We start from the raw sequence: 27,320 nt of genomic DNA, 5'->3' as shown, positions 1-27,320 counted from the left end.
TGAGAAAGTTGTAAAAGACAGACTTGAATAACAATCACAATAATAATATACATACACGTTCTCCTTTGGGTCCTCTATCTCCAGGTTTACCCATGATGCCCTGAAAAACAGAGGTCAACACTAAGAATCACTGCTTGCTAAGATTTTTCACCAGTCTAATTGAACTAAATGTTGGTAGGTATTCTGGATGCAGTATGCATTGGAACTTTTATTTTAAATGATGTTTTCCATACCTGAGCACCTGGTAACCCATCTTTTCCATTTATTCCCTGTAAAGACAAAAAGATTAATATTTCTAATTCTGCATTAACATAGTTAAACACAACAAAAGGGTAGTTTCAAAGACAGTTCCTTAATCATATTTCTACTGAGATCTTGGTGAGGTAATGTGGTGAAATGGAAAGCAAATTAATAGAATCAGACAGCCCTGAGTTCAAATTTTGACTCTGTCTATTACTAGTTCCGTTCACCTTGCTTTAGCTATTCATTTAATCTCACTAGCATCAGCCTCTTCACTTATAAAGTGAAGAAAATAATAATAAGCTTAAAACTAAATAAGTAAAATAACATGAAAAATGCATAGCCCACTGTAAATAGTCAACAAAAGTTATTTTTTTTTCTTATTCTCCTCTTAGGTACATCCTGAGAAACAAGAAGGTGACCCATGGCACTAAGTGGCTGGGATATGGCATTTTGTTATCTTCTAACAAGTTTTCTAGCACAAAGAGTCACTCTCAGTAAATGGTCTCAGTTGCTGCTGGGGGAATTTCATAATATGGCCAGAGCATGATCCTAACTGAGAAATAAACTGTCAGCCAGACACCAATTGTTATTGTTCAGTTAGAAAATATGAAAGAAAAGTAAGAAATCTGTAATCATGTTTTTGAGAGTTTTAAATAGTGACCTTTTATTAGAAAACTGGAAGTCTCCTGAAAACTTTAAAAAGTAGTTCTAGAAGTCATAATAAAGCCTAGTCCTGCTTGAAGATTTTAAGGCTGGGAGAACTATTGGCTGGGAGATATAAGAAGGAAAAGTACTTGGGGTCAAATCAAATGCCTAGGGTCCAACAGCAGATGTGTTTCTGAGATGCGATTTGAAGAGGGAGATCAAAGTGAGGAATATGATTTCTTAGCCAGCGGGCAATTGCGTGGCCACAACTCTGAAAAGCCCTGAAGACTTGCTGTGCTGGCACGGATTCTATCAGCACGGAACTGTCGGCAACTGCATGCTCGCACTGCTGTAAACTGCAATGACATCTGTCACAGCTGCTAACCCAACCATAGTCCCCCAACCTCTCTGAAACATCCTGGGAATTATTGAGACTACTTTAACTAAGAATGTGTTACCTGAAGTATATGGTTCAAAGAATTTATTACATCCAGGAACACAAGCAACAAAGATAAAGCTGACTAAGGAGAGGTTGTGAAAGAAACAGCTGTGTCACTTGAATAAAAGAAGATAAATCTAGTGTAAAAATGGAATTCATGTTTTCGATAACAATATAAGAAAAGAAATAACTCTTAACCTTTTCTTTTGTCTCCAATTTATCAAAAACTATCACGAGTGTCCTCTTTTGTACTTGAAGGTGTTACTTTCTATCCACAGGGGAGTCCTGCTTTCGGAGATTTTTATAATAACTCGCATGTATTTGCTCCACTCTGCTCTCATCTCATTTATCTGGAAGAACCCGACGCCTGGGTGCAACCAACTTTCTACTCACCCCACACCTGCATCTGAGCAGCTAACTGGTTGAAGAAAGCTCTGTACCTTCGTTCAACCTAAACGTATGACAGCAGAGTCCACAGCGGCCAGTATTACCAGATTATCCTGTATTTACCAATTTGACTCCCTTTTGTTCCTTCCAAAAGTATTCTTTTACATAGTTTCCTGTCTTATCAAACCTCCAGCATCACCTGCCTACTCCTCACACCCAGCTAATGACCTCGATTCTTCTTCCACTGAGAAAATAAACAGGGGAGAACCCCCTCCCCATCCTTCCACTAGAGCCTTCAACCTTTGTGGATTTGTACCCCAATTTCTGCACCTTCCCCCACCCTGCTGATAAGAAGGATGAACTCTCTGTTCCTAGTTAAGACCAATTTCTACTTGTGAGTAGAATCTCAGTTCTCCCCTTCTACTCAAAGGAATCTCCACTCTCCTGTATCATCAAATTTCTCCCTTCAACTGGATTATTCTTATCAAGATACTAACATGCTGTAATCTCTTCCACCAATGATCTTCGCATTTTTAAAATCCAGCGGAGAATTATCAGTCCTCACGTTACTTATCTGTATGTGTAGTACTCCTTTCTGTTTTCTCTTGGAACACGTAGCTCATCTGACATCCAGGAAACTGCATTCACTTGCTTTTCTTCATATCTCATTGGCTGCACCTTCTCAGTCTTCTTTGCAGGGTCCTCTCCGAACAGTTGAAGAGCTCCCTTCCCTGTCTGTCTAGAGTGACTCCACTTGGCCCAGGCTCAGTCTCTCCAATCCTGGCCACTCCATTAATTCCAGATGCATCTACCCACTGCACTCTTGACACCTTCACTTGGGCATCTACTAGTGCTTCAATACGAACATGCCCCAAACAGGGACTCTGGGCTTTCCCTACCAAAGCCACCTAACTTCCATCTTCCCTGTTTTACCAAATAGCACTCCTCTCACATAGGTGCTCAGACCCCACACCACAGCTTTGATTTGTCTCTTTCCCTCACACTTCCCATCTAGTCTATCAGCAGGTATTTGTTCTTGGCTCTCCCTTCAGTGTACATCCTAAATTCCCCTAAGCATGACCTCCCTGTTCCAATCATTGTTATTTCTCATAAAGATTATAGCGATGCTTCCTTACTCTCTGTCTGCATCCACTCTGCTCCTTACAGCATACTCTCCATACAATAGTCAAAGTATCCTTAAAATGTAGTCCCATCATTTTTGTTCCTTGCTACAAAAGCTCCAATGGGTTTCTATCATATTTCAAATGAAATCCAAACTCCATTCCCTGGCTTAGAAGTTCCTTGTGGTCTGGCTACTGCTAATGTCTCCCTTAGCATCTTTCCCACTCTTATTTCACACAATTTACTCTTGACTTCATGCCTTTTGCTGTTCCTTGACCTCAGCAGGCTCACCCCTCAATTAGCCATTTCTTTTTCTTGAAACAATGGTTCTCTCGACCTCCCCATGGCTTGATCTCTTACTTCATGCAGGTTTCTGCTCAAATTGTGAACAGGCTTTCTCTGATCTCCCTATTTAAATGATAACCTAGTGCGTCACTCTACTTGGATTTTTTTTTCTGCCTGAAACTGTGTGTGTGTGTTTGTTTTTTATTTGGGTTCCTATATTAGAATGCAAACCCCATGAGTTGTTAGCACCCAGACCAGTGCCTTGCATATAGTAGGTGCTCAAGAAATATTTCTTGAATGAACAAATGGCTTTTTGCACAATCTTCTGGTGCCCAATGGCAAGCTTTTATGAGACGGCTTTAAGGGGATGGGGATGGAGGCAGGGAATTAAGCTAGTGTTACTAAGCACCTCCCATGGTCGGGCACTGGAAATGCATTCCATAGGTCATGTCATTGAAGTGACTCATAAAGCCCTTTGAGTTATAGTTCAGACCCAGATCTTCCTGACTCTAAATTGCATATGCTGTCCATTTTCTCATGCTGTCTTCTCTAAGGAGATGAGGGCCACCAACCCTGAAGGTTTCACAGTGGTGCTGAACCAGCCTCATGAGCTCACTGCTTGTTCACCTTCAGTCTCCCCCTTCTCCTACCAGTCCCCTCTTCCCACATGCACCACAGCAAATAAACAAGCAAAGGGAGTGGTGACCTTCTATGAAGAATGAACCAGAGAGTAGGATACATCTTATTCATCTTTATATCCCCTCCCTAAGGGCCCAGCACATCCTTTGCAAACAGCAGGAACCAGATGAATTTATGCTGCATTGAGTTAGTAGGAATGATTGCTACAATGTCACATCGATACCATATATCACTAGCCCAGAGCACTTTTAGGAAACCAGGGGATGATACATTTGGCAGCGGTGATTTATGAAAGTGTAAGAACGAGGCCCATTTATAAAAGAGGGAATTTGAGAAAATAGCTTCTACTTTAGTCTTTAGCTTAACATACAGGTATTATAGCTGTGAGTCTTTGGTTGTTTTACATTTTAGGATGTGACAGGCCATTTTATTTTTTTTAACTCTGCTGAGAACATTAGGCTTAAGAAATAATGAGTCTAATTTTCTGGCACTTAACACAAAGATCTCACCTTTTCCACCACTGTTTAAGACATAAAGATATCACATAGATATCTAGGAAACTCAGTGAGAACACCCTGCCCATAGCCCAGAAAATCCATTTGCAGAATCTGTTCTTACTTCCTTGGAAACTGCTTATTGAAATCTCAGGATTTCTGAGGAGACAGGTGTGAGGAGGTAATGCTTAGAACATTTCTCAAAGTGGCAAATTTTAAATAGCAAAAAGTACTCACTGGCTTTCCCGAGGGTCCTTCCGGTCCAGGGAAACCTATATCTCCAACAGGTCCTCTCTCACCCTATAAACATGTCCACAGACAAAAGTTAATCGCCAAGAAACGCTTTAAAACTGCATGCAAGTGCAACACAAGCGCAACTGTTATGAAAGCAACTGGCAACTCACCGGTTCCCCTGGAACTCCTGGGGGCCCCGGGGCACCAGGTTTTCCCTGCCAAAGCAAATCAAAGAGAAATGTTAGGAGCCAAATTACTGAATGATGCTTCCAGGACTGAGGCTCTCCAAATTAAAGTGGCATTCCTACGGGGCCAGAGTCCAGGGGACATGTACTCAGCTCCGCAGACTGTAAGTTACAGACTAGAGGGCAGTTCTCTGAATGTACATTTGTGTGGATGGCAGAAGGGTGGGCAGGGGGGATGAATATTTTTGAAAATATTAAACCAATGTATCCTCATTGTTGGAAATCCCGCTTGTGCCTATTTTCCTGGCAGCTTTGCTCTGTGGTGGTGTGGGGTGGTAGTGGTGGAGGGCACAGAGCATCAGAGAAGTTTTTCCTGGAGCAGGGGACCACAGGGAGGGACGTGAGAGGCAACAGCCCAGCAGAGACTGGAAGCAGAGAAGTGCCAAAGTGTCCAGACCGGGCTTACAATGTTGCCTTCTGGAAGAAAACCACCTTCTATCCCTTGGACCTAATGTGGTTGGGAAAAACAGACAACGTGGGGATGTAGGCGTGGGCTTGAGACCTTGGAAAACCCAGTAGGTTTTGGGGGAATATGAAAAGAAAGGGGCTTTTTTCCCCACTTGCTGCTTAGAGTTTTTGAAGTGCACCTCCTTACGGGTACGGATACGGCCGAGTGGCGAAGCTGGACAGACACAGGTCTGAGAGGGCAGCCCCGGCTCCCCACAGCCTGCATGTACCAGTAGGAGCCCCTGATGTTCCTGAGAAAGCCAATGTCCAAAAGGGTCTTGGTGTGGGACACCGGGGATGGAGTGTTCAGGCCCTGGGACCAGGGACATTGATGGAAGGCAGCAGAAATGCCAAAGGTCAGGTAGGGCCAGCTGAGAACTCAGAGCATTTAGGAGAGAGCGTGCTAACAGAAGGCCCAGGCCCACGGCCAGCACTTGCAAACACTTCCTCCCGTATAGCTACATGCTTCCTGGGAGAAAAAGGAGGAAAGGAGCTCTGGAGAAGTCCCTGGATATCCCTGAATGCCCTAGAAAGGGCTAGATTGGTCTGTTCTAGAAAAAGCAGTATTGGGTCCTCTTGGTAATCAGCTGAGTGACCATGCTGTGTGTGAGGGGGCAGGCTCCAGCCCTGCCTAAACCAGAACAATCACTTTTTTTGAAAAAATTGTTTTATCATGATAAAATCTACATAACATAAAATATACCATTTTAACCATTTTTATGTATACAAAGTATATTCAGTGGTACGAAGTACATTCGCACCTGTCATGTAACTATCACCACTATCTGTTTCTAGACCCTTTTAACTATTTTATTTTCTGAGCCACAGAACAAAGGTGCATCTTTAAATGAATAGTTGCGTATTTGCAGTGTGTAAAATGTTTGCTCCTTCCTATTTCTGTAATAGTCAGTTGATGCTCTTAATTATAAGATATGAAAATTGCTTTTTAAGTAAACGCATCCCATCTTAGACATCCAGATAAGCTTGGCAGGCTAGCCTCTTATTTCAACAATGCTACATCCTTAAAAAATATCTATGGAATCCCTGATTTGGATTGCCTTTTGAGACTATTGCATATCTTTTAAATTCTTTCCATAGTGGCCAGTATTTTCTCCTTGAAGATAGACTCAATTTAGGATAATAGCAAAAAGTAATTTGTAGTCACACTTGGGTAAATACAGTAGAAAATCAATCTTCGTTATATTACATGGAAGCAAAAACCGGATGTGAATATAAGAAGGGTAGGTTGTAAGGGTGCTCTGAGGACAATTCCAGAAACAGAGTTCCAAATATGTTGCTAGGAATGGTGGTGAGCAGGGCAGTGGGGAGGGGATGGGATTAAGTGTGTCGTCAACTTTCAAGAAGAATATTTTCTTTTATAAAAAATTCTGAAGTGCTTGCTAAAGAAAATATTTTCATGTTACTTTCACAATCAAACAAATAATTAACTTGATCTAGACAGCTAAGGGGATGTCATCCTCTCTAAAGGATACAGATGATGGATTACCAGACTTAGCAGTTAAATGGAGTGGAGTAGAGTGGCTCCTGGCACTTTAAATGATGGGGGGTTGGTGGGTGGTAGTGGGTAATAGTCAGGGGTCTTTGGGTGGTGTTGGGTGTTGGTAGATGTCATTGGGTGGTGGTGGTGGTGATAATAGGGCCCTTTCTTATCTTTCTTATGTTCTTAGGATCCAAGCACATGGTTTCCACTAACTTTCCTTTAATGATATCCTGGATCTGCCGGGCAGGGCACCTAACAAGAGGATAAACGATCTCTTATTCATAAAGCGTGACCACAAAATTTTAATTAGAGCATCATGAATGAAGATCAGAATGATCCCTAGGGCTCAGAGAAATGATTTCAACCTTTCCTGGAGCACTTCCTATTCATTTGAAAAGACCTTGATAAGATTAAAACATTTGACACTGGAGAGCAACAAAAATGATTGAGAGGATTGAAGGGCTAGTTTACGAGGCAACATTAGGAGCAATAAAGCTCTGCTAATAACACCGGGCTAAGGGATAACTCAGGCAGATTGCAGCTTAATACAAGGAACTTGAAGTACATGCCAGAGGATAAGAACTCTGCCTTTTGAAGATTGAAAAACCTTGAAATACGACAAGAATAGAGAAACAAAGCAAGCTTTCCAGAGCTGTTCTCATATATTAATATTAGTGTGTAGACACTGGGTTTTCCCTCCCCTCCATGAAAGTGACCTGGGAAGAAAAAAAAAATAAGACAAAAAATAAGAAAAAGGTGAAAATAAAGAATGGAGTATTCCTGAAGTGGGAAAGGGAGAGGTGGTTTTATTTATTAAACTAAAAGTTTCAGGAACCTAATGCCATTGGAGTTACAGAATGCTCCCTATCCCCTTTTGGTCCTTGGCCATAGGTTTATCATGCAGACAGAAATGTTTACCTGTGAAAATGATGTGAGATAATCTGAACTCACCGATAGCCCGGCTATTCCCGGGGGTCCTGCTGGGCCTCGATCTCCCTATTGGGATGAAAAAAGAATTGCTACTTATAATACTATCTATAAAATCTTTACTTATAAAATTAATTTTTAAATAATAATTTGGATTTGGTAAAGCTTTTCTTTGGGTCTGATAAGTGTTATTAATATTAACTGGTATGAAGCTAGCAGGTAGATGGAAAAATAGAATGAGTAGCCAACTGAACCTGTTAACGTTTTTTTTTTTTAAAATATAAAACCAGAGAAAATAATAGTCTTAATGAAAACAAACATTTGTGTTATCCTTTCTGTGACCTATTTTTAATAGCACTCCATACATACAGCTAAAATCAGTCAATATTTTTATTTGAAAGATCATTACTATTACTTAAAAGATTAAGTACACCGAGTGTCTTCTAAAAATCTTTTCCTATCTTTGTCTCATTGGATGTAGGGTTAGAATAAAAAGATCTAGAACTAATGATTTGTAGTTCTTTTCATTGGACCAATCAGAAGGTTCCTTGAATTGCTCTGAGTAACAGAGTGACTCAACTCCTTTTTCAGAGGCAATGTGGTATTTTAGATAAAGCTGACAATGCTAAAAATACTAATGATAATATATATGGGATAATAAAATGGCAATTTTGTTGGGCATAACCTACATTAAAAAAACTTCATAACTTCACTCAGGGACATAAAAGAAGACTTGATTTACTGAAGAGATATGCTTTGTTCCTGGAGGGCAAGATGATGTTGTAAAGATGTCATTGCTACCCAAACTAATTTATAAATTCAATGCAATTCTTACAAAACTGCAGTTTGATCAAAAGATATTAAAGTTCACTTGGGAGAATAAATAAATGAGAGGATAAAAAACTAAAAGAATAATAGAGATACTAGCAATACCAATATTTAAGCATATAATAAATAAAGCTATAATAATTGGAATAATGGAATATTGCCATAATATTAAGTAGTATATCAATACAACAAATCTCAGAAATAGAACAACATTTATAATAGAATTTTAGTAAAGAAAGTGATGTATTATTCAACAAATAGTGCTAATAACTGGATAATTTCTTTGAAAAAAGTTTGATTCCTCTCTTTACATTGTATCCCATATAAATTCCATATAGACTTATGTAAAAAATAAAATAATCCAAAATAATACTCAACTTCATTAGTTATCAGAGCAATGCAAATTAAAACTACAATGAGATATCAGCTCACCCGAGTTAAAATGGTCTTCATCAAAAAGAAGGGCAATAATGAGTGCTGGTGAGGATGTGGAGAAAGGTGAAGCCTCGTGTACTGTTGTTAGGAATGTAAATTAGAGCAACCACTATAGAACAGTATGGAGGTTCCTCAGAAAACTAAAAATAAAGCGACAATACGACCCAGCAATACCACTGCTGGGCATTCTTGAGGTAGAAAATTCCCCTTCCAAAGAAGGGGAATTCAATATATTGAAAAGATACCTGTACTCTGATGTTTATTGCAGCACGATTCACAATAGCTAGGATTTGGAATCAACCTAAGTATCCATCAATGGATGAATGAATAAAGAAATTGTGGTACATATACACAATAGAATATTATATAGCCACAAAAAGAATGAAATCCTGCCATTTGCAACAATATGGGTGGAGAACATTATGTTATGTGAAATAAGCCAAGCACAGGAAGACAAATCTCATGTGTTCTCACTCGTATATGGGAGTTAAATACTAAAAACAATTGATCTCATGGAGACAGAGAGTAGAATGGTGGTTACCAGGGGCTGGGAAGGTTAGCAGGGAGGGGAGAATAAAGTGGAGATGGTTAATGGGTGTGAAAATATTGAAATATATTTAGATAGTTAGAATCAGAAATATTTTATAGCATGACAAAGTGACTATAGTCAATAATAAGTTAGAGTATACTTCAAAATAACTAAAAGAGTGAAATTGGAGTGTTCCTGACACGAAGATATGACAAATGCCTGAGGTGATGGATACCCCAATTACCCTGATTTGATTAATTCACATTTTATGCCTGTATCAAAACATCACATGTACCCTATAAAGATATACAGCTATTATGCACTCATAATAATTAAAAATAAAAATGATTTTTAAAAAATTTGAAAATAAAAGTAAAATGAAATAATCTAAACTATAAAAAACCCGGAAGACTATATTGGTGACCATCTGATCTTGGTTGAAAATCAAAGTAAAAGTTTTTTTGTGCATAAAAGCAAAACAAGAAATCATAAAGAAAAATTATTTTGGATTTGACTACACTAAAGTTATATTTACAATAAGATTAAACATAATAATGAAAAGCAAAGACCAACTAGGATAAAAACTCCAACATCTATGATAGGATTAATATTTTTAACATCTAAACCATAGCCACCATCAAAAAGAAAAAAAGAATTAATAGAAAAATGGGCAAATGATTTAAATAGGTAATATTCCTTAGTTTCACTCCACTCCTTTTAAATTATGGAATCTTCATCCTTGAAATGAATATACAGGAACTTTTAATTCAGTGGAAACACTTGTATATCTGATAAAGATGAACGTTAAGAGGACTTCCCTCTGACAAGATGGTCTTCCCAGCATTTGCGTATCCCATTTCCTTGGTCCACTCTCCTCTAATGATCTTGTCTCTTATTCTCAGTTACACTTGACACCTTGTCAATAAAAATATCTGGACCTCCTCCACAATCACAATTTCATGCATTCCAACTTTGGACCACCATTCCCCATTATTCTAACTCATTCCCTTGAGTACCCCGAACCCCAAGACCCCTAATCCATTGATGGTACAAACTTTTTACTATCTTTCATTCCCTGGATGGGCTCTCTCCCTTCTTTGCCTAGTTAAAATCCCATGGCCACTTGTTATAATCACTTTGAGTGTACACCATTACCTCTCTTGCCCTTTCTTACTTCTAGTACTCACTTGTCAAAAGTAGAACATTGTTTAAATCCAACTCCCTGCCTATTCTGTGCCTTTACCTGAATATCTGTACATGCTGGAGAAGCATGCATAATCTCGCTGACTGGCCTCACGTCAGTTCATGACCATGAACCTCAAAAGGGTCACTAGGCTGACCAGTCATCAGATTTCTGTGGTCCCTGTATTCCCTCTCTCTCCTCGAGGACCTTCTCCTTAAATCCTCGATCTCCTTTCCCTATCTCACTCTCAGATAATGACCTTGCTTCCCCCATCTCTGAGAAAATTTTAGTCATCAGAAAAGAACTTATTAGACTCTAACCAAACATCTTCCCACCTATCAGCACCTGCCCCCCACCCCTGTACTCTGCTTTCCCACCTTTACCATGGATAAACTATCCTCTCTGAAGCCAAACCCTCCATTTTTGCACCAGATCCCTTTACCTCTTAGATACTTAAAGACATTGTTCCAGTAATTCTCCTTTCTCTCTGTTATATCATCATCCCCACCCTCCCACTTTCATTTCATATACAAGTTTTCTGGTATTTCTATAGTCTTAAAAAACCATCTCATAAAAGCTGACCCTACTTGACTTTCTTTTGTGGCAAAACTCCTTGAGTATTGTTTATACTGACTTGCTGTCTATTCTTTTCTCATTCTCTTTTAAATCCATTCAAGTCCAGCAGTCGCTTCTACCAAAACAGTGAAATAGTAATAATTTCTCTGGTCAAGGTCATCCAATGACCTCTACATTGCTAAATGCAATGGTCAATACTTGATCATCCTACTTGACCTTATCCCCATTCTACTAGACCTGTTGGCAGTATTTGGGACTGGTGATCATTCCTTTCTCTTTGATTCATTATTTCCTCTTGGCTTCTGGGATACCAAGTTTTCCTCCTACCTCCCTGGTCACTTCTCAGTCTCTGTTGCTCCTTCCTTCTTCTCGTATTAATATTGGAGGGCCTCAGGGCTCAGTCTTGACCTCACTTTTCTTTCAAAATTTCTACTGTTGTTCTTTTGTTGATCTTATCTAGCCTCTGGGCTTTAAAATAGCATCTATATGCTTAAGACCACCAAATTTATATCTCCATTTAGATTTCTTTTTCAAACTCTATACTTTTATATCATACTTCCTACTCAATATTTTGCTGTCTAAAAGATATTTCCAAATTTAGTCTTATATCCCAAATTAAACTCCCAATAATCCTCATCCTCCTCCAAATAGGCTCTGCTAATACCTGTCCTCATTTCAGTTGATGACCACTCAAACACACAAATTGCTCTGGTCTTAAACCTTAGAATGATCTTTGATTCCTCTTTATCCTTTCATACCCACATCAATCAATCCAAAAATCCTGTTGGTGCTGCCTTCAAAATATATCCAGAATCCAGCCACCTCCCACTATCTCCACTGTTTCTTCTCTCATCTGAGCCCATATCAACTCACACCTGCATTACTGGATATCTTATAACTGGCTTCCCTGCTTCCGCCCATGCCCTCCAACTGCAGGCTCTGTCACTCCTCTACTCAGAAACCACCGATGGCTCTGGATTCTACTCACAGCGAAAGACAAAGTTCTTACAATGGCTGATAAGCATCCTTATTAGTGCTTCTCAAACTACTTACGGTGAAGGAGCAATTTCTTTACTTAATTATTTTCTTATATTTAGTAAACCAAGATAAGTTTACTGATCACATTCTTGCTAGACAATTTTAGACAAATTACTAGACACGTTTTTAGATGCTTACTCTCAATCTCTGTGCTCACCTTGCCACAGAACCCATAATAGAGAGCTTGCAGACCAGCACTGGTCCTTTACTGCTGCAGTCCCCAACCCCCTGGTACTGGTCCTACGGCCTGTTAGGAACTGGGCCGCACAGCAGGAGGGGAGCAGGCAAGTGAGCAAAGCTTCATCTGTATTTACAGCAGCTCCCCATCACTTGCATCATCGCCTGAGCTCCACCTCCTGTCAGATCAGTCACTGTCTCCCATCACCCCCAGATGGGACCAGGTCTAGCTGCAGGAAAACAAGCTCAGGGCTCCCACTGATTCTGCATTATGATGAGTTGTATAATTATTTCATTATATATTACAATGTAGTAATAATAGAAATAAAGTGCATAATAAATGAAATGCACTTTAATAATACCAAAACCCTGTCCATGGAAAAATTGTCTTCCATGACACCAGTCCTCGGTGCCAAAAAGATGGGGGACTGCTGCCCTACTGGCCATATGTTGAGTAGCATTGTTCTGTGTAACAAGACCACTCCTTCCCTTGCCCCCCACCTCTTTGATCTCACCTCCTACCACTCTCCCCTCACTTTCTCCCTGGTCTCTGTGGATGTAGCAGAAAATCTCATGTCTCAGGGCCTTCAGACCTGCTGTTTCCTCTGCCTGGAACATTCTGCCTTCAGACTTGAGGAGACTTAGCTAACTTCCCCAGATCTCCACCTTCTCAGACCACTCTAAAATCACAACCCTGCCCCTCCCAGCACTCTTGATCTCTCTTAAGCTGTTTTATGCTTTCTTTCTTTCCATAGCATTTACCAACACTATAATTTGTTTTTTTTAATATTTATTCTGTAGTTTCTGTATCCCCTTGCTAGAATATAAGTTCCATGAGTACAGAGGTTTTTGTTTTTTTCCCTTATATATCTCCAAACCTAAAACCATTCCTGGTACAACAGTAGGTGCTCAGTAAACATTTTAGAATCTTGAATGAATGAACATGTTTCTAACCTCTGTGCTTACCTTTACACCTGGAAATCCTTCTAGTCCTGGCAACCCCATTGCACCAGGCTCTCCCTGTTAAATATGAACATAAGAAATGTAGGGGCAATAGTCAAAAGGTTTTTAAGTGTTGGTTTCAAAAGCAAAGATATTTTTTGTTTAACCTTCCTCCCAAACATTGGCTTGTAATTTAGCAAGTAAATGGTACGCTCTATTTTTAAGCAATGTATTATTGTATCTGATATTTGAAAACAGTTTGAGAATAAAAGCTTTTCTCCAAAGAGGTGTATTTTTTGATTAATTGTTTGCTGGGCTTTAATAAAGTTTCCCAATTTGTGACATACCAGGTGCTGCTTGATTTCCAGAGAATAACACTAAACTCTTTAAGAGTAGGCGAAGATAGAGTGCTCAAAGCAGAGTTTACCATCCTTAAATATTCTCTGTAGCTATACATGAATTGTGAATGCCTAAGAGGATGAACCCAAGAGCAGCATCTCTAATAATTCTAAAAGTCATTGATCAAGCTAATGGGTCACTGAAAAAGAGATAGGTAAGCATTTTCCATTCAAAAATATTTTACATTTTCTAGTGTGTTGTCTCAGGCTAACTGGAGCCTGTAGATCTTCAAGAAACATACTTGGGAAAGCTTTTGTGAAAGAAGTTGCTAACTTTGAACAAATACGCAGTAGCACTTTAAATCAAGAAAGATATATAGTGGGGAGTTGTTTGATACTTTCTTGTTAAAGAATTAATGTTCACTGCAAATACTAGGACATTAGATGCCTTAAACCTGAGGTCTCCAACCCCCGGGCTGCAGCCAGTCTTAGGAAAGAGCAGCACAGCAGGAGGTAAGTGGTTTGCAGCCAGAGAAACTTCATCTGTATTTACAGCCACTCCCCATCACTTGCATCACCGCCTGAGCTCCGCCTCTGGTCCTAATCCTGCATTAGATTGTCACAGGAGCACGAACCCTGTGTAAACTGCATATCAGCGTAATCTAGGTTGTGCGCTCCTTATGAGAATCTAATGCCTGATGATCTGAGGTGGAGCTGAGGTGGTGACACTAGCGCTGGGGAGCAGCTGCAAATACAGATTATCATTAGCAGACAGGTTTGAGTGCATAGAGATCAAAAGAAATCCCTTGCTTGCAGACTCATATCAAAACCCTACCAGTGAGTGTCAAGTGACAATGTAATGGTAATACTATAGAAATAAAGCACACAATAAATGTAACGCACTTGAATCATCCCGAAACCATCCCTCAACCCACCCCCCTGTCTGTGGAAAAATTGTGTCCCATGAAACCAGTCCCTGGTGCCAAAAATGTTGGGGACCACTGCTTTAAACGTAATCACATAGAAAAGGGAGCTTTCAAATTTTATTCTCTGTGAATGTATTTTTGCACACATAACTCTAACCTTTTTCAAAAATATTACCAAAGCTCTAACTTCCATTATGATTTATGGTATTTCCCTAACTACAGAATATTCAGTGAGTGAGCATATGACTTAGTACTTTTTAAGTTTCAGAAATCTTTTTAAATGACTCCTCATATGTAACTTGTCAATCAATCAATCAATCAAAAAAAAAAAAAGATGTTCAGATTCTATTCTGCACAGAGCTCTGTAAAAGAGGCCCTGGGTTATTGATAAAGGAAATATGCTCTTTGATTCTCTTTGCTTACATTCTCAATAGTACTTAGGACAGAGGAAGTGCTCAATCAAACAATCAATATTTGTTTGAAAGTAGTTGATAATTAAATATTTAGTTGATGATCACTTAAAAATTGAATACCAAAGGAATGAAATAGTACACCTCAGAAGATAACAAATTCAATTAAGGGTAAATTTCCTTTTAAAGGTTTACTGAGCAGATTGGAAATAGTGGTGCAGATCTACTGTGATGGGATTTGAAGGATATTGGAAGAGTAAATTTCCCTCTACCCTCCTCAAAGGGACTTTTCAACTTTTTACCCTGTGACCTAAAATTCTACCATCCCTGGCTTATTTCTTTGGCATATTATTTTTTCATACAGGGCAACTGGTTAGAGATGATGACAGCTGCATGGTGGTGCTGATCCATGACCCAAAAGAGTGGCTTCAGAGTTTTATCTAGGATAAGCCTGAACTTGTACTCTCAATGTGTATTTAACTTCATGATTGAACTTTTCTGTTTTTATGCTTCACTCATTGAATTCACATCTCTAAAATCAGGGAACATCCTTCAATCAATTTTTATTCTTTATCCTTTGTTGCAGCTAAGAAATTTGAAGCCTACTCTGTTTATATTCTATTCAAATACATCTACATTTTTTGTTGCCAGCCACTTTCCAATGCAAGTGAATTATAATTTATCCTTTATCACAATACTTAAAAAAAAAACTTTCTCACCTTAATCTGCAGTTACTCATGTAATAACTTAAAAAAAAGTTCCAGAACAGTCAATGAGAAGTCTAGGTGCAAAGAAATGATTCAGAGGGGCCGTTTTGTGTGTGTGAGTATGAGAGGGAAAGACCAGGAGGAAATTTTTATCAACAAGATGAAAGAAAATTAAAATTAGAAGGAAGGATATAGTTTGTAAAAGCATAAAATGTGTTGCAAATAGAGAAAGGGCAGCAAAAGTAGTAAAATAAAGGAAACTTCGACATTACATATTTGGGGTTCAGAATATGGTACTAACTAGTTGAAATAATGCTTTCAGGAGAAAACACATTGGCTTTTAATATATATTGCCCAATAACAAAAAAATAAGCTCTTTAATGCACCAAAAATATATTTAGAAGTAAAAATATTACTTTTTATGGTTTGTTCCTTTGCTGGTTTGAAATGTATTTGACTTTTACCAAACCATCCTAATAATGAAAGGGCTTTAGGTTTTTTCACATGGCAATGGAAAGTGGTTTGAAAGTTTTTCAGTTTTAGGTACATTTGAGTTTCAACTATATACCCAAAGGTTAAAAGGATATACAAATGAAACATGAAGGATGGAACATATGCTTGAAAAAGACATGACAGGAAAAAATGCCTGGGAATAAAGAGAATCTGACTGGATTTGGCAGAACATTTACAGTGAGGCTTCTTTTGAGAAAGATGCTGCTACCAATTATCATCCTTCGGGCGGCTGGAGGACACGAGCTCCTTCCGTGCTGAGTGTCACCTCCTGATACATTCCTCCTAATGAGCAGGTTTATGACAACATACATCTCCCACAGAATAATTGCCTAAGACATTCAAAGCAAATAAACAGTCTCTTTCTTTCTTTTTTTTTTTGTTGAAGAGATGGCAGACATATTACAGAATTTCTTTTCGATATGCATTTCTCTTCCACGATCTACTTAAAATGGAATCAATCATCAGAAGAGGATTATTAGGAGAAAGTATCCCACTTATCAGGAGCTTTATATGTGCTCTTGTCCACCACAGAACGATTTTTAGAACACACTGAGGGAAAGAGACAGATCTCAAGGGCAGTGACGACATAAGAACTAATGCCCCTTGAAAATAAAGAACGCATTGCTGGCGTTTCTTTGGTGGCCTGCTTTGTCACCTCCAATGTGTTAATTGATGAACACCTAAGAAGGCATGCCATTTTGCCTTATACTTTTGAACTTGAACAAAGACCTATATTCTAAATGACACAAGACCTGGGAACACACATACCACTGGGCCAGGATCGCCTTTTGGGCCCTGTAAGAAAAACATGAAAAGTCATTTTTTAAAACATGACTGAAGCAAAATTACAGAATATGAAACATTTTTTTCCAATTTGCTTTAATACACATAAAAATATTTGCAAATTTTGCTTTTGTTACTGCTTGGATTTGAAGAATAGATGAAGAAATATAACTATGGGAATCCCATGAAAGAGATTGCTTGGACATTGATTTAGTTCTTAGATTTATCATGAAAAAAAATGACACCACTATGAAAAATGTTATTTTTCATTAATTTGGCTGTGTATATTTTCTCAATTTTTTGATAATTTTTTTTTAACTTGGTTTCACTTATTTCCTCCTGCTGTAAAATTTGGTTATATTTGTAATATGCATTTTTCAGTGAAACTAGTGGTTTTTGTTTGTTTTTCACTGTGGCTGTTCAGATAAAGTGTGCTTGGTGATAAACAACTGTACTTACAGGGGGACCGGGTGGTCCTGGGTAACTGGGAACATTCACACCTCCCTTCAAAGAAAAAAAAAAGAAAAGAAAGAAAAGAGATGTGAAGAATTTATAGCAACCTATAACTAGAAAATGATTTTAAATAACTACAAATGTAAATACCTGGATTTTATATAAACTGCTCATGCCATTTCCTTCACTGAATGGTACACCCTTAGGAAAAAATGAGATAGAATTATTCCTATAAGTTAATACTTAGTATCTCTCTCTACCTTTTATCATTTTACCAAATGATATTACTTTTATTCTACTTTTTATTTTTTAATGTTTCCTAGTCTATTTTAGAAAATGAGTTTAATACTGTAAGTAAATTCATACGTTTCTCTTTTTAGCTTATCCAAAGCGAATGCAGAGAAAGAAATGAAAAGGCATGTGAGCTACACCTGGAGCATACACACGCTTTCAGCTGGGGTTTGATTAATGTTCACGTTTGACAGATGAGACACTAATGCATGCAGAGGAAAATATTTGCTCATTAAAATTCAGTTTCTGCATTGCCAATTTATGCTAACTGTTTACAGCCTGCTGACCTGCGGCTGTAATGTGGTCGTGCTGATGGAGATGTGAATAGGGAACAATTTGGCTACTGAAAAGTAATTTTTTCCCACAGTCTCTTCATGCCAAACAGAAAATTAAGGTAAATGGGGAGATGATGTTACTCATAATCCTGTGTGGATGTTTCTACAAAGACATAATCTTTAGAATAATGGGGAACAAGAATTTCTCAGAAAAAACTGATGTCCTAGAGTAACCAACATGTAAAGAGAACTTACGCTACAGTTAAAAAAAATCATACACGTTAGTATTTAGGAAGAATTTGCATATGAAAATTTTAGTTAGTATCTTTATCCTTCTTTTAAAAAATTTCCATAGAATCAATCAAATCTGCATTTTCCTTTTTGTAATTTTCACATTTCAGTTGCAAAATTGAAGAAGCCACCACTCCATTTTTTCGTGGGTGATTGCTGGCTAGGGGTGCTCTGTGAACACAATCTGCACGCATCTTCAAAACACTAGCGACAGACGACAAATCCTTCATTTACTTATTCCTTTATTCACTTGACAGTTACTGAGTATCTACTATAATAGATTTTAGTGTGCTAAGTCTAGGGAGAGGAAGGATATTTTGTCTGAGATTTCCAGAGGAGGTTTCCCAGAGAAGAAAACATTTAATCTGCGTCTTGAAGGATAAATGGTTTTGAAGACTTCAGGGAGAAGAGAAAGATTTCTTAAGCCCATTATATAATCACAGGTCCCTTTCATGAGCTCATATGGTATTTGCTGCTCTGTTCACAGGGGAGGGAGTGTATTTTAGAACTTGAACCCCCCAAATACTTTCTGTCCTGCTCCCTTGCCAAGGGAGGAAGTAAGTCACAAAGATGAACAGGTTGAGGAAACAAGTTTAGGAAGCAGAGTGACAATCTCTTCATTTACGTGTGCAAAATGTGCAACTGCACACAGACTGGTAATGCATCCTCATTGTCTTTGGAAAGTCTGGGTCAGATTCTGCCCTCTCTCTGGTGAGTTTAGCTCCTTAAACTATTCCTATGCGGCAGGGCAGAGAACGGTGTTTGGCCTGAACCTCAGCTCTGCTGCGATTTGAGCATGGCCCCACATGAGGGCAGACTTGTCACGGAGAGAGGCACCGCTCCTCGCCACAGCCTTGACAGAGTGCACATCTGTCTCAATCATGAACATAAAAGCATCGATGGCTCTTGCACTTTTTGTTCACTGGGAGCTATATAAATGGAGTTTCCTTGCATGTCAAGCATCATGGATAGAAATGAGCACACATAGCATATCATACCAAATTTTCTACCAACTCGCGTTGCTGGAAGGGATCTCTTTTCACGGCCCCTCTCTTTTCTGTGAATGAAGCTCATTGAGGTTAAATGACTTTCCCAGAGGCTCCCAGGCAGGAAGAGGGGTCAGAGCACACACCCTGATCTCCTAAGTCCAAGGTAGGGAGACCCACAGTATTCAAACTGAGCATTGCACATCGGGGCTGAGGCAAAAATAAATCAGGTCTCCCCAAAGCTACACTGGCTATTGTTTATATTTACACATAAAACTTGGAAGACTTTTATCTCTGAGACCATATAAATGTGGTTTGGCCTTTGAGTTATAAAAGCCTTTAAGTAAACATATGAACGTTAAGTTTTAAACCTGAAACAACTCACAGGTGGTCCTGGTGGTCCGGGTTTCCCAGGGGGGCCCTCGTTGCCCTGCAAGGGATATATAGACCAGTGTCAGTGGGACATTTCTACCCCAGGTTTATGAACCAGGTTGTACTTGCTCAGAGAAATATCTTCTTAAATCAGTATGGCTTGTTGTTTTGTTTTAGTCTTGCACAGTCTTATTCAACTTGGCTTTTTCATTTACACAGGAAAATCAATTTCTTTTATTTTTTAAATTTTATTTCAGAATATTATGGGGGTGCAAACATTTTGGTTACATAAATTGCTTTTGTACTGTTTGAGTCAAAGTTATAAGTATGTCCATCCCCCAGATACCGTGCATTGTACCCATTAGAGGATGGGAATTTACCCATCCTCTCCTCCCCCCTCCCACCTGCTTAATTTCTGATGATGTTATTTCTGTATGTGAACTAATATCTCTTGTATTAACCTGGGTAGAACTGGAGCCCATTCTTCTAAGTGAAGTATCACAAGAATAGAAAAACAAACACCACATGTACTCACTATTAAACTGGAACTAATCGATCAACACTTACGTGCATATATGGAAAATAAATTTCTTGACTGCAGGAAAGAGAAATGCCTTTCCCTATGCCCACACAGATTCTCACTGTCTGAGCTCTAGGGATGAAGCCCATTTACAGATGGAACCAGACAACTGGGGTGATTGTGTCCTGGACTTCAAGTGGAGCTGGGGGAACTCTCCCAACAGGGGGGTACAGAGCAGAGTTCCTACAAGCAGGCAGTGAGCTCTAGGCCTGTGGCTCTAATAGTCAGCCCTCGCTTTAATCTTCACCTCCACTACCTTCATCTTTTGGGAACCGGAGTGGCCATCCACATAATTAAACCAAAGGAAACAATCACAACCTCCGTGCATGTCTGTAGGAGGAGGAACTTCTTCCAATTTCTAAGTTACTATCAGACTTTATAACCAAGTCAGACACGTCTCCCTGAACAGAAGTGACTGCGGTATAACACTGTTTAAGGGAAACAGTCTATACAATTTAAACAGCCTTAGACATTCTGCTTGCAGGAGCAGACTAACAATGGAATTTGTAAAAAATGAATTCAAGTGGAAACTTGAAAAATATATTTCACTTTTATTTCTACAAACCATAGATGCTTATCAGTCCATAGTAAGCAGAGCTGTTGTAAATCCCTCTGCTGTCTCTCACCAGTTCTTCCTGTAACTGTGCTTTTCTTTTAGAATAGTAGCCTCATAAAAAATTTTAAGTACCTCTATGTCATGGGCAGTGGCAAGAAATAGCTAATTAAAAAAAGAATCCAGAACATTTCTACTCACAATGCCCAAGAAATTTGAAGGATTTTAATCTTTTTTCTATAAATTTGATGAAGGATTTCATACCAATACCCTTTCATTTCTTTTAGTAACAAAAGAAAGTATCATAACATGTTTTGTTTGTACGTTTATCAATGAATATAAACTGTAAAGTTTTTCTTGCAATGTATCTGCCTGAGCCTGTGTAACAAATAAGTATATTGTATTTCTTCCCAAACTGCTTTGATGGTGGCTTTCTCTCTAAGATGTCATATTCCGCTGACTGCTGCCAGTGTCCTTCGGAGATTATGTCATAGTTCTCAGGAGTCAACAAACAAGGAAAAATATGTGCTTATTGAAAAGCCTTTTTTTCCCCCTGGCACAATCAAAAGTCATATTTTCACTCTCATTTTTGCCCCAGGGCTCATCTCAGTGTGGAATGCCCATTAACTTCAAAGGCAAGTGTATGACTGAATAATTTCCATAGAGAACAGAGAAAAAAGGCTGGTGGGGTTGGGCAAGCTCCTTGGGATAATACCAGAAAAAAATGTGCTGAGACTCTCTAGAATAAGCACATTGTTTCCTTTCAAATTTGTTGGGATTTCTTTGCTCCTTGATGCCGCTGAGGTCTGTGTTGGTCGGGGATCTTGTAACCTGACAAGTGGGTGGAAGCCTGTTGAGTGACTCATGTGGACTCTTGATTCTTACTTCCCTAATCTGAACAGCTGGGCTCATTCCACTCATTTGCTGGATCCTCCTGTACTAACAATGTAGGGCCAATGCACATGCTAAATCGAGTAAACACGTGAAGCCCTGCAGTCTTCCTGTCTGAGACTCTTCTATTGCTGGTCCTCCCTTCTGACCACAGCAACCCATTTGTCCCGTAACTGGCCTCCCTAGGAAACAAATTGCCCTGGTTCCTTAGTGAATTTCCCCTATGGCCCTCTAGGGACAAAATTTCCAGATCATCTCAGCAAGCCCTTTGGTCTTTGGAATCCTAGTCCTCATAGTGCGCATGCTGCCTGGAATCTTGGCACCTGCTATGGGCTGAATGTTTATGTCCCCCCTAGAATTCATATGATAAATCCTACCCTCTAGGGTGATGTATTAGGAGGTGGGGCCTTTGGGAAGTGATTAAGTCACAAAGGTGGATTCTTCATGAATAGGATTAGTGGGAGCTTGGTCATCCCTCCACTCTGTGAGGATACAGCTAGAAGGTACCATCTAGGAACAAGAAAGTAGGCCCTGTCAGATACCAAACGTGCCAGCACCTTGAACTTGGACTTGCCAATCTCCAGAACTGTGAGACATACTCGTAAATGTTTGTGGCTTATAAGCCATTCAGTTTATGGTATTTTGTTATAGAAGTCTGAATGAACTAAGATGGCACCTGTGGCTGGAACTCCCTAATACAAACCACTTTACCTGCACCTCTACGGGAGGCTTCCCCTATCCCCATCCTCCACACAGATGGTTGCTCAGGATCCTGAATCCAGACAGGACTTTTGTTATATGATACCAATGTTCTATTCATCCTTTCCCCTGGGAAGGTATCTCTTGTGCTCAGCCCAACTTTTGGACCTATAGTTCTCCAAGTACACTGCAAGAATAGCTACTCCTTGACATCATTTCTACTTTCAGGCTTTGCTTGATTTTACAGCTCTTTCTATAAATGGCCTCATTCTGCTCCTACCCCAAGCCCCAGTTCGGATAGTAAGTGAGGCCCTTCCTCTGTACCTTGTCACCCTTTGCTCCCATGGGACCAGGATGTCCAGTTCTTCCCAGTAAGCCCTGTAAAACACAAAACTAAGTTTGTTACAGAAAAAACAACTAAATGGCCAAAGGGTATTGGAAGTTGGTTACTAAAACTTATACATTTAGAAAGTCATTTGATCCTAATTAAATCAGTCCTAGAAGCTTATATTTCTTCAGGCTGATACAGCAGCTGTATCCTGCTGATAAGCTGTTGCAAGGGTAAAATTTGTATTTGTGGTCGCTTTTTCACCTTGGTCAACTGCATTTAATGACCTTAATTGGAACCTTTTGATACATTTAAGAATCCAGCCTTGCTGTTTAAATAGCAATTTACATAACATTATGCTTTCCTAAATGAGCTATAATTTTGGTAGTGATCAACATTTTAAATACTTTAAGACACGGCAGAATTAACATGTGCATATTGAGTTATATGATCTGCATTTCGGCAATAAAAAATAAAATTCAATTTTAATTCTTCTTTGGGAATAGAGTTAGCAATACTTTTCATGGTTCCTTTCATAACTCTTCTTCATAACTTTTAATTTTAGCGTACAGTTTAAAGCCAGGTTTGTTCTACATAACTGTGGCGAAAGCATAAATGATAAAATTTTAATTGCAGTGAATCCATGATTCCAAACATAAACGAATATGATTATATTCCTATTTTTGTGGTAAAGACTATCTGCATAGGAGCTCTAAGAAGGGAAGAGATGGAGAAACTGAGACATGAGTTGGGTTGCTAGATTTAGCAGATAAAAATACAACATTTGGGACAAACTTATACTAAAAAATTATTTGTTTTTCTGAAATTCCAATTTAACTGCATGGTCGGTATTTAATCTGGCAACCCTAGAATTGAACTCCATTTGAATAAATGATTTGGTTTAGCAGGTAAAAAGGAAAAATGGATTCAGTTTTAGGAAAACAAGATAGTCAAAGACACAAAGGCTTTGATGTTGAATTTGAGGGGCAATGAAAGTCTTGATGAAAATGAGGGTATTTTAATTTATATATGAGAGTAAATTAAATCTAATAATCCTTGGTCCACTTTTTTTTTCCCTCTAGAAAATAAATTGTCACTTTATGGTGCCATTTGAATATCTCTTCTAAAGATTAGTGCCAAAAAATTATAACTAAAAAATGGAACACCCTTTTATATCCAATTTCTATTTCTAACAGACCAGCTTAATCACAGACTGCTTTCTGGTCCGCTGGAATTCAGATGACAAGTCTCCAAGGATTCTGAGCAGCCTTAACTAATGCTAAATGAAAATCCGAGAGGTTGCACGAGGCTAATTTTCTAGGCCATAGCTGGACAATCAACATAGAGGCACAAAGAAGGAAAAGCAATGAGGAACGTTAATTCACCTTGCATCATCCCAGCAGACATGAGCTGCGAGTGGAATAGTTTTAACAAATACTTACAGGGGGTCCAGTAGGGCCTGGTTCACCTGGAATGCCTGGAATTCCTTGTAGACCCTAGAAGAGACAGTTCCTACCATAAAATCTGTTACATCATTGAGTACAAGGCATTTTAGTTAATCAAACATTTTGACTATTGAAAATTAAACATATATTTTAGCTAAGTGAGAAACATGATGTATGCCATATACAAATACCAATTTTTAAAGAGTAGGAATGGTGAACCAAAATGCTGTGCCATAGAATCTGTAACAAACAATTTAATCTGGTGATTCATAAGGCATTTCTGATATTACACAGCAACCCTATCAGCAATAGTACTCAGAATCCAGTACTGCTAAAGCATGGAAATACATATTTTGGGTTGGCAGAATGCCATCAAAGAAATATATAATTACACTAAAGCTTCACTCAGCTAGTGGAAAAATGGAATATGTTTATGACACAATATTTAGTTTAGCTGGTCAGCTCTTTATAAGAAGAAATGTGGCTCACTGGTAAATTTAAATTTGGAACCCTTTAATGCTTATGCATAAAAATGAATGGATATCCCCTCCCTCCCCTCATTGGATTTTTAGAATAATGCTAATTACACTGGATAGAATCTAAGATCCTGATACATTTATACATCAAAGAAGAGTTGGCAAGGTTAACTGGCAGCTTGTATAATTATTTTTTTCCTTTAGCAAGTGTGTCAACAACAGGGTATTGGTTAAATAAATTACATACAATCCATAATATGAAATATTTTGCAACTACTAAAATAATGTTTTAGAAAACTACTGGATAGCATGAAAACATAAAAGTCTCAAAATATTACATAGCATAGAGCTTACGTTTTTAAACTACAAATGTACTTCCTAAAAGGTGGGAATGATAGAATCTTTTATTATTTTATCATGACAAAAAATAAATATTTTATCTGGAAACTGTAGTGTTAGATGTGTTTCAGAATTCTAGATTTTCTCAGACTTTTTACATAGGTAACATAATACACATACTGAATATTATGTCACACTCCCAGTGGTGCCTGAGGCAGCACCGTCTAATAAACACACAAATATTTCTGTAGCAAAACCTATGATATTCTGACAGAGTGGGATAAGTAAACCAGCTCCATGTGAGTTCAGGTCAGATTTCGCTGCCAGATGAATTTGCTGCAAACTTGCGAAGAATTTCTAGGGTTTTCAGAGGCTTTTGGGTTTTGGAATTTGTGGATAGGGTTGGGGACCATAATATTACTATTATCAGAAATCTTTCCTGGGCAGTGGGAATAGGGATAGCTTTTATCTTCTTGGTGCTTTTGAGTATTTCCCCAATTTTCTATAATGAACTTAGATCACTTCTATCATCATAAAGAAATATTTTTAAATATCCTTTTGTTACTGCAGATAACCATATGACGCATCAAGTTCTACTGAATGGTTCTATTCTTTCAGGATTTAATTTCCTTTACTAAGTATTCTTTTTATATTGCCAAAATATTCTTTGTTATAATAAAATTCATTTACTTTCTGTTATGAAATATGCATTTCTCTTTGCATTATAAATGTTAGATGAAGTGACCATGGTAAAATTGCTGCATATTGATTTATGAGGGTTCTAAAGGACTATGAGCTGGATCAAGTTTTTTTGCATCCATGGGAACAAGAACCAAGTTCTGCCAGGCTCATCCATTAAATGTCAAATGGCATCATGTGTTGTTTCAGGTTTATTCATGTGACGTGATATGAAGACATCCTGAAAAAAATCTCTTTGAATTCTCTAGAATTCTTCATGTATTAATTAGTCTTGGGCAAAATTTCATGTATGGTTATGTTAAAGAATATCGACATATTCTTTCTTCAAGATTGTATCCTCATTGGCAATTCTGTGTGTGTGTGTGTGTGTGTTTGTATATGGGCACAAGTGCATGTGTGGGCTGTATCAGTATGTTGTACTGGTTCTATTTATTCCTCCACCATTAACTTGTTTACAAGTTTATAAATGCAAAGGAAAAAAAATTTCATTGAGAATGGCACCTCTAAATTACTGGAGATTATAAATGTTATACCTTAAATTTCTTTATCTCAAAATACCACATTCTCTAACATAAAATTCTCTCTATATATGTATACATATAAGCTCTGCATGTACATATGCATTCCTTTTTTTGCTACTGTTAATCGCAACACGGAATCAGTCTAGAGATGCTGAGTGAGTTTTTAGGTAGTCTAATTTATAGGCTTGGGACTCATTAACCTTTGATGACCACATTAAACTTTAAAATAAACCTCAGTCCATAAATAAAAAATCAGTCTCAGCAGTCTTTCTCTGAACAAGATGAAATTTTGTAGTAAGGGTAAAAGTTACTATAGATGCATAAAGGGCAATTAGCTAATTTTAGAGGACAAGATGGTCATTAAAGAAGACAAATACATGCTAAAGAGTAGGACATGTAGTGCCAAACTAAAATACAAACTTAAATTTATTACACAGACATTCAGAGATCATTGGAGTCAAGTTCTTTCTCTATTCTATATTTTGATATTGAAAGTCCTAGCTCAGTTGCTACCAAGAATATTTTCTGTTGCTATAATTTATGGCTGACAACATTTTTCATTTTATTTATTGATTATTATGATCTTTAAATATTGTGGGAGGACCTGCATTCCAAGCAAGAATTCACTCTAAGAGGAGTTCTAGCGTTTTATTAGCTTCTTACAAGCTGCTACCTTGAGGTGTGCAACATCTGTAAAAAATGTGGAAGTCAATGTTCCTTTTCTAAGAGCAATAAACAAGCAGAGAACTCTTTTCTCTAATTTCCCAAACAGATAAAGCTGAAGACATAATAATTAGTAGTCTGCAAAATAACGGGGTGTCCCTCTGTGTCTTTTTCACAGAGTAGAATAGATATTTGAGATTTTGTAACACAATATTATGTATATACAGTATGTTGAAACAGTATAGTTTATTGAAAGTTGGAAATACATATGTTTTTGGTCAAAGTTTTATTCATTTAAAAACTCAATAAATTCTAATTTCAGGTAATATCTGAGTCCAAGTAGAAGATAAGATTATGTTCATTATTTCCCATCTGTCAGAGAGAAAACTTCACTACTTCATTCCCTCAGAAAGGCCCAACTGAGTCAATATGTTACTACAGGTTTATTCATATTATTCATGTGGC

At 38.2% G+C, this 27,320-nt stretch overlaps 1 protein-coding gene across 1 annotated transcript in view; it reads right to left on the bottom strand.

Annotated features, from left to right (window-relative positions):
* The window catches only part of COL19A1 (collagen type XIX alpha 1 chain), a 308,626-nt gene that overhangs the window by 22,686 nt on the left and 258,620 nt on the right, over positions 1–27,320 (bottom strand). Inside the window, exons 35-46 of the mRNA XM_045542219.1 lie at positions 24,155–24,208; positions 22,709–22,762; positions 19,675–19,719; positions 17,597–17,647; positions 17,453–17,497; positions 16,979–17,005; positions 13,341–13,394; positions 7,633–7,677; positions 4,659–4,703; positions 4,492–4,554; positions 234–269; positions 56–100 (exon numbers count right to left, since the gene is read on the bottom strand). Coding sequence (XP_045398175.1) covers positions 56–100; positions 234–269; positions 4,492–4,554; positions 4,659–4,703; positions 7,633–7,677; positions 13,341–13,394; positions 16,979–17,005; positions 17,453–17,497; positions 17,597–17,647; positions 19,675–19,719; positions 22,709–22,762; positions 24,155–24,208 — 564 coding nt within the window. The remainder of the gene's footprint in view (positions 1–55; positions 101–233; positions 270–4,491; positions 4,555–4,658; positions 4,704–7,632; positions 7,678–13,340; positions 13,395–16,978; positions 17,006–17,452; positions 17,498–17,596; positions 17,648–19,674; positions 19,720–22,708; positions 22,763–24,154; positions 24,209–27,320) is intronic.

Source organism: Lemur catta, chromosome 2 (assembly GCF_020740605.2).
Source record: "Lemur catta isolate mLemCat1 chromosome 2, mLemCat1.pri, whole genome shotgun sequence".
NCBI lineage: Eukaryota > Metazoa > Chordata > Mammalia > Primates > Lemuridae > Lemur > Lemur catta.
Note: the sequence above shows the minus strand (reverse complement) of the source record. Positions and strands in the feature narration are given on the sequence as shown.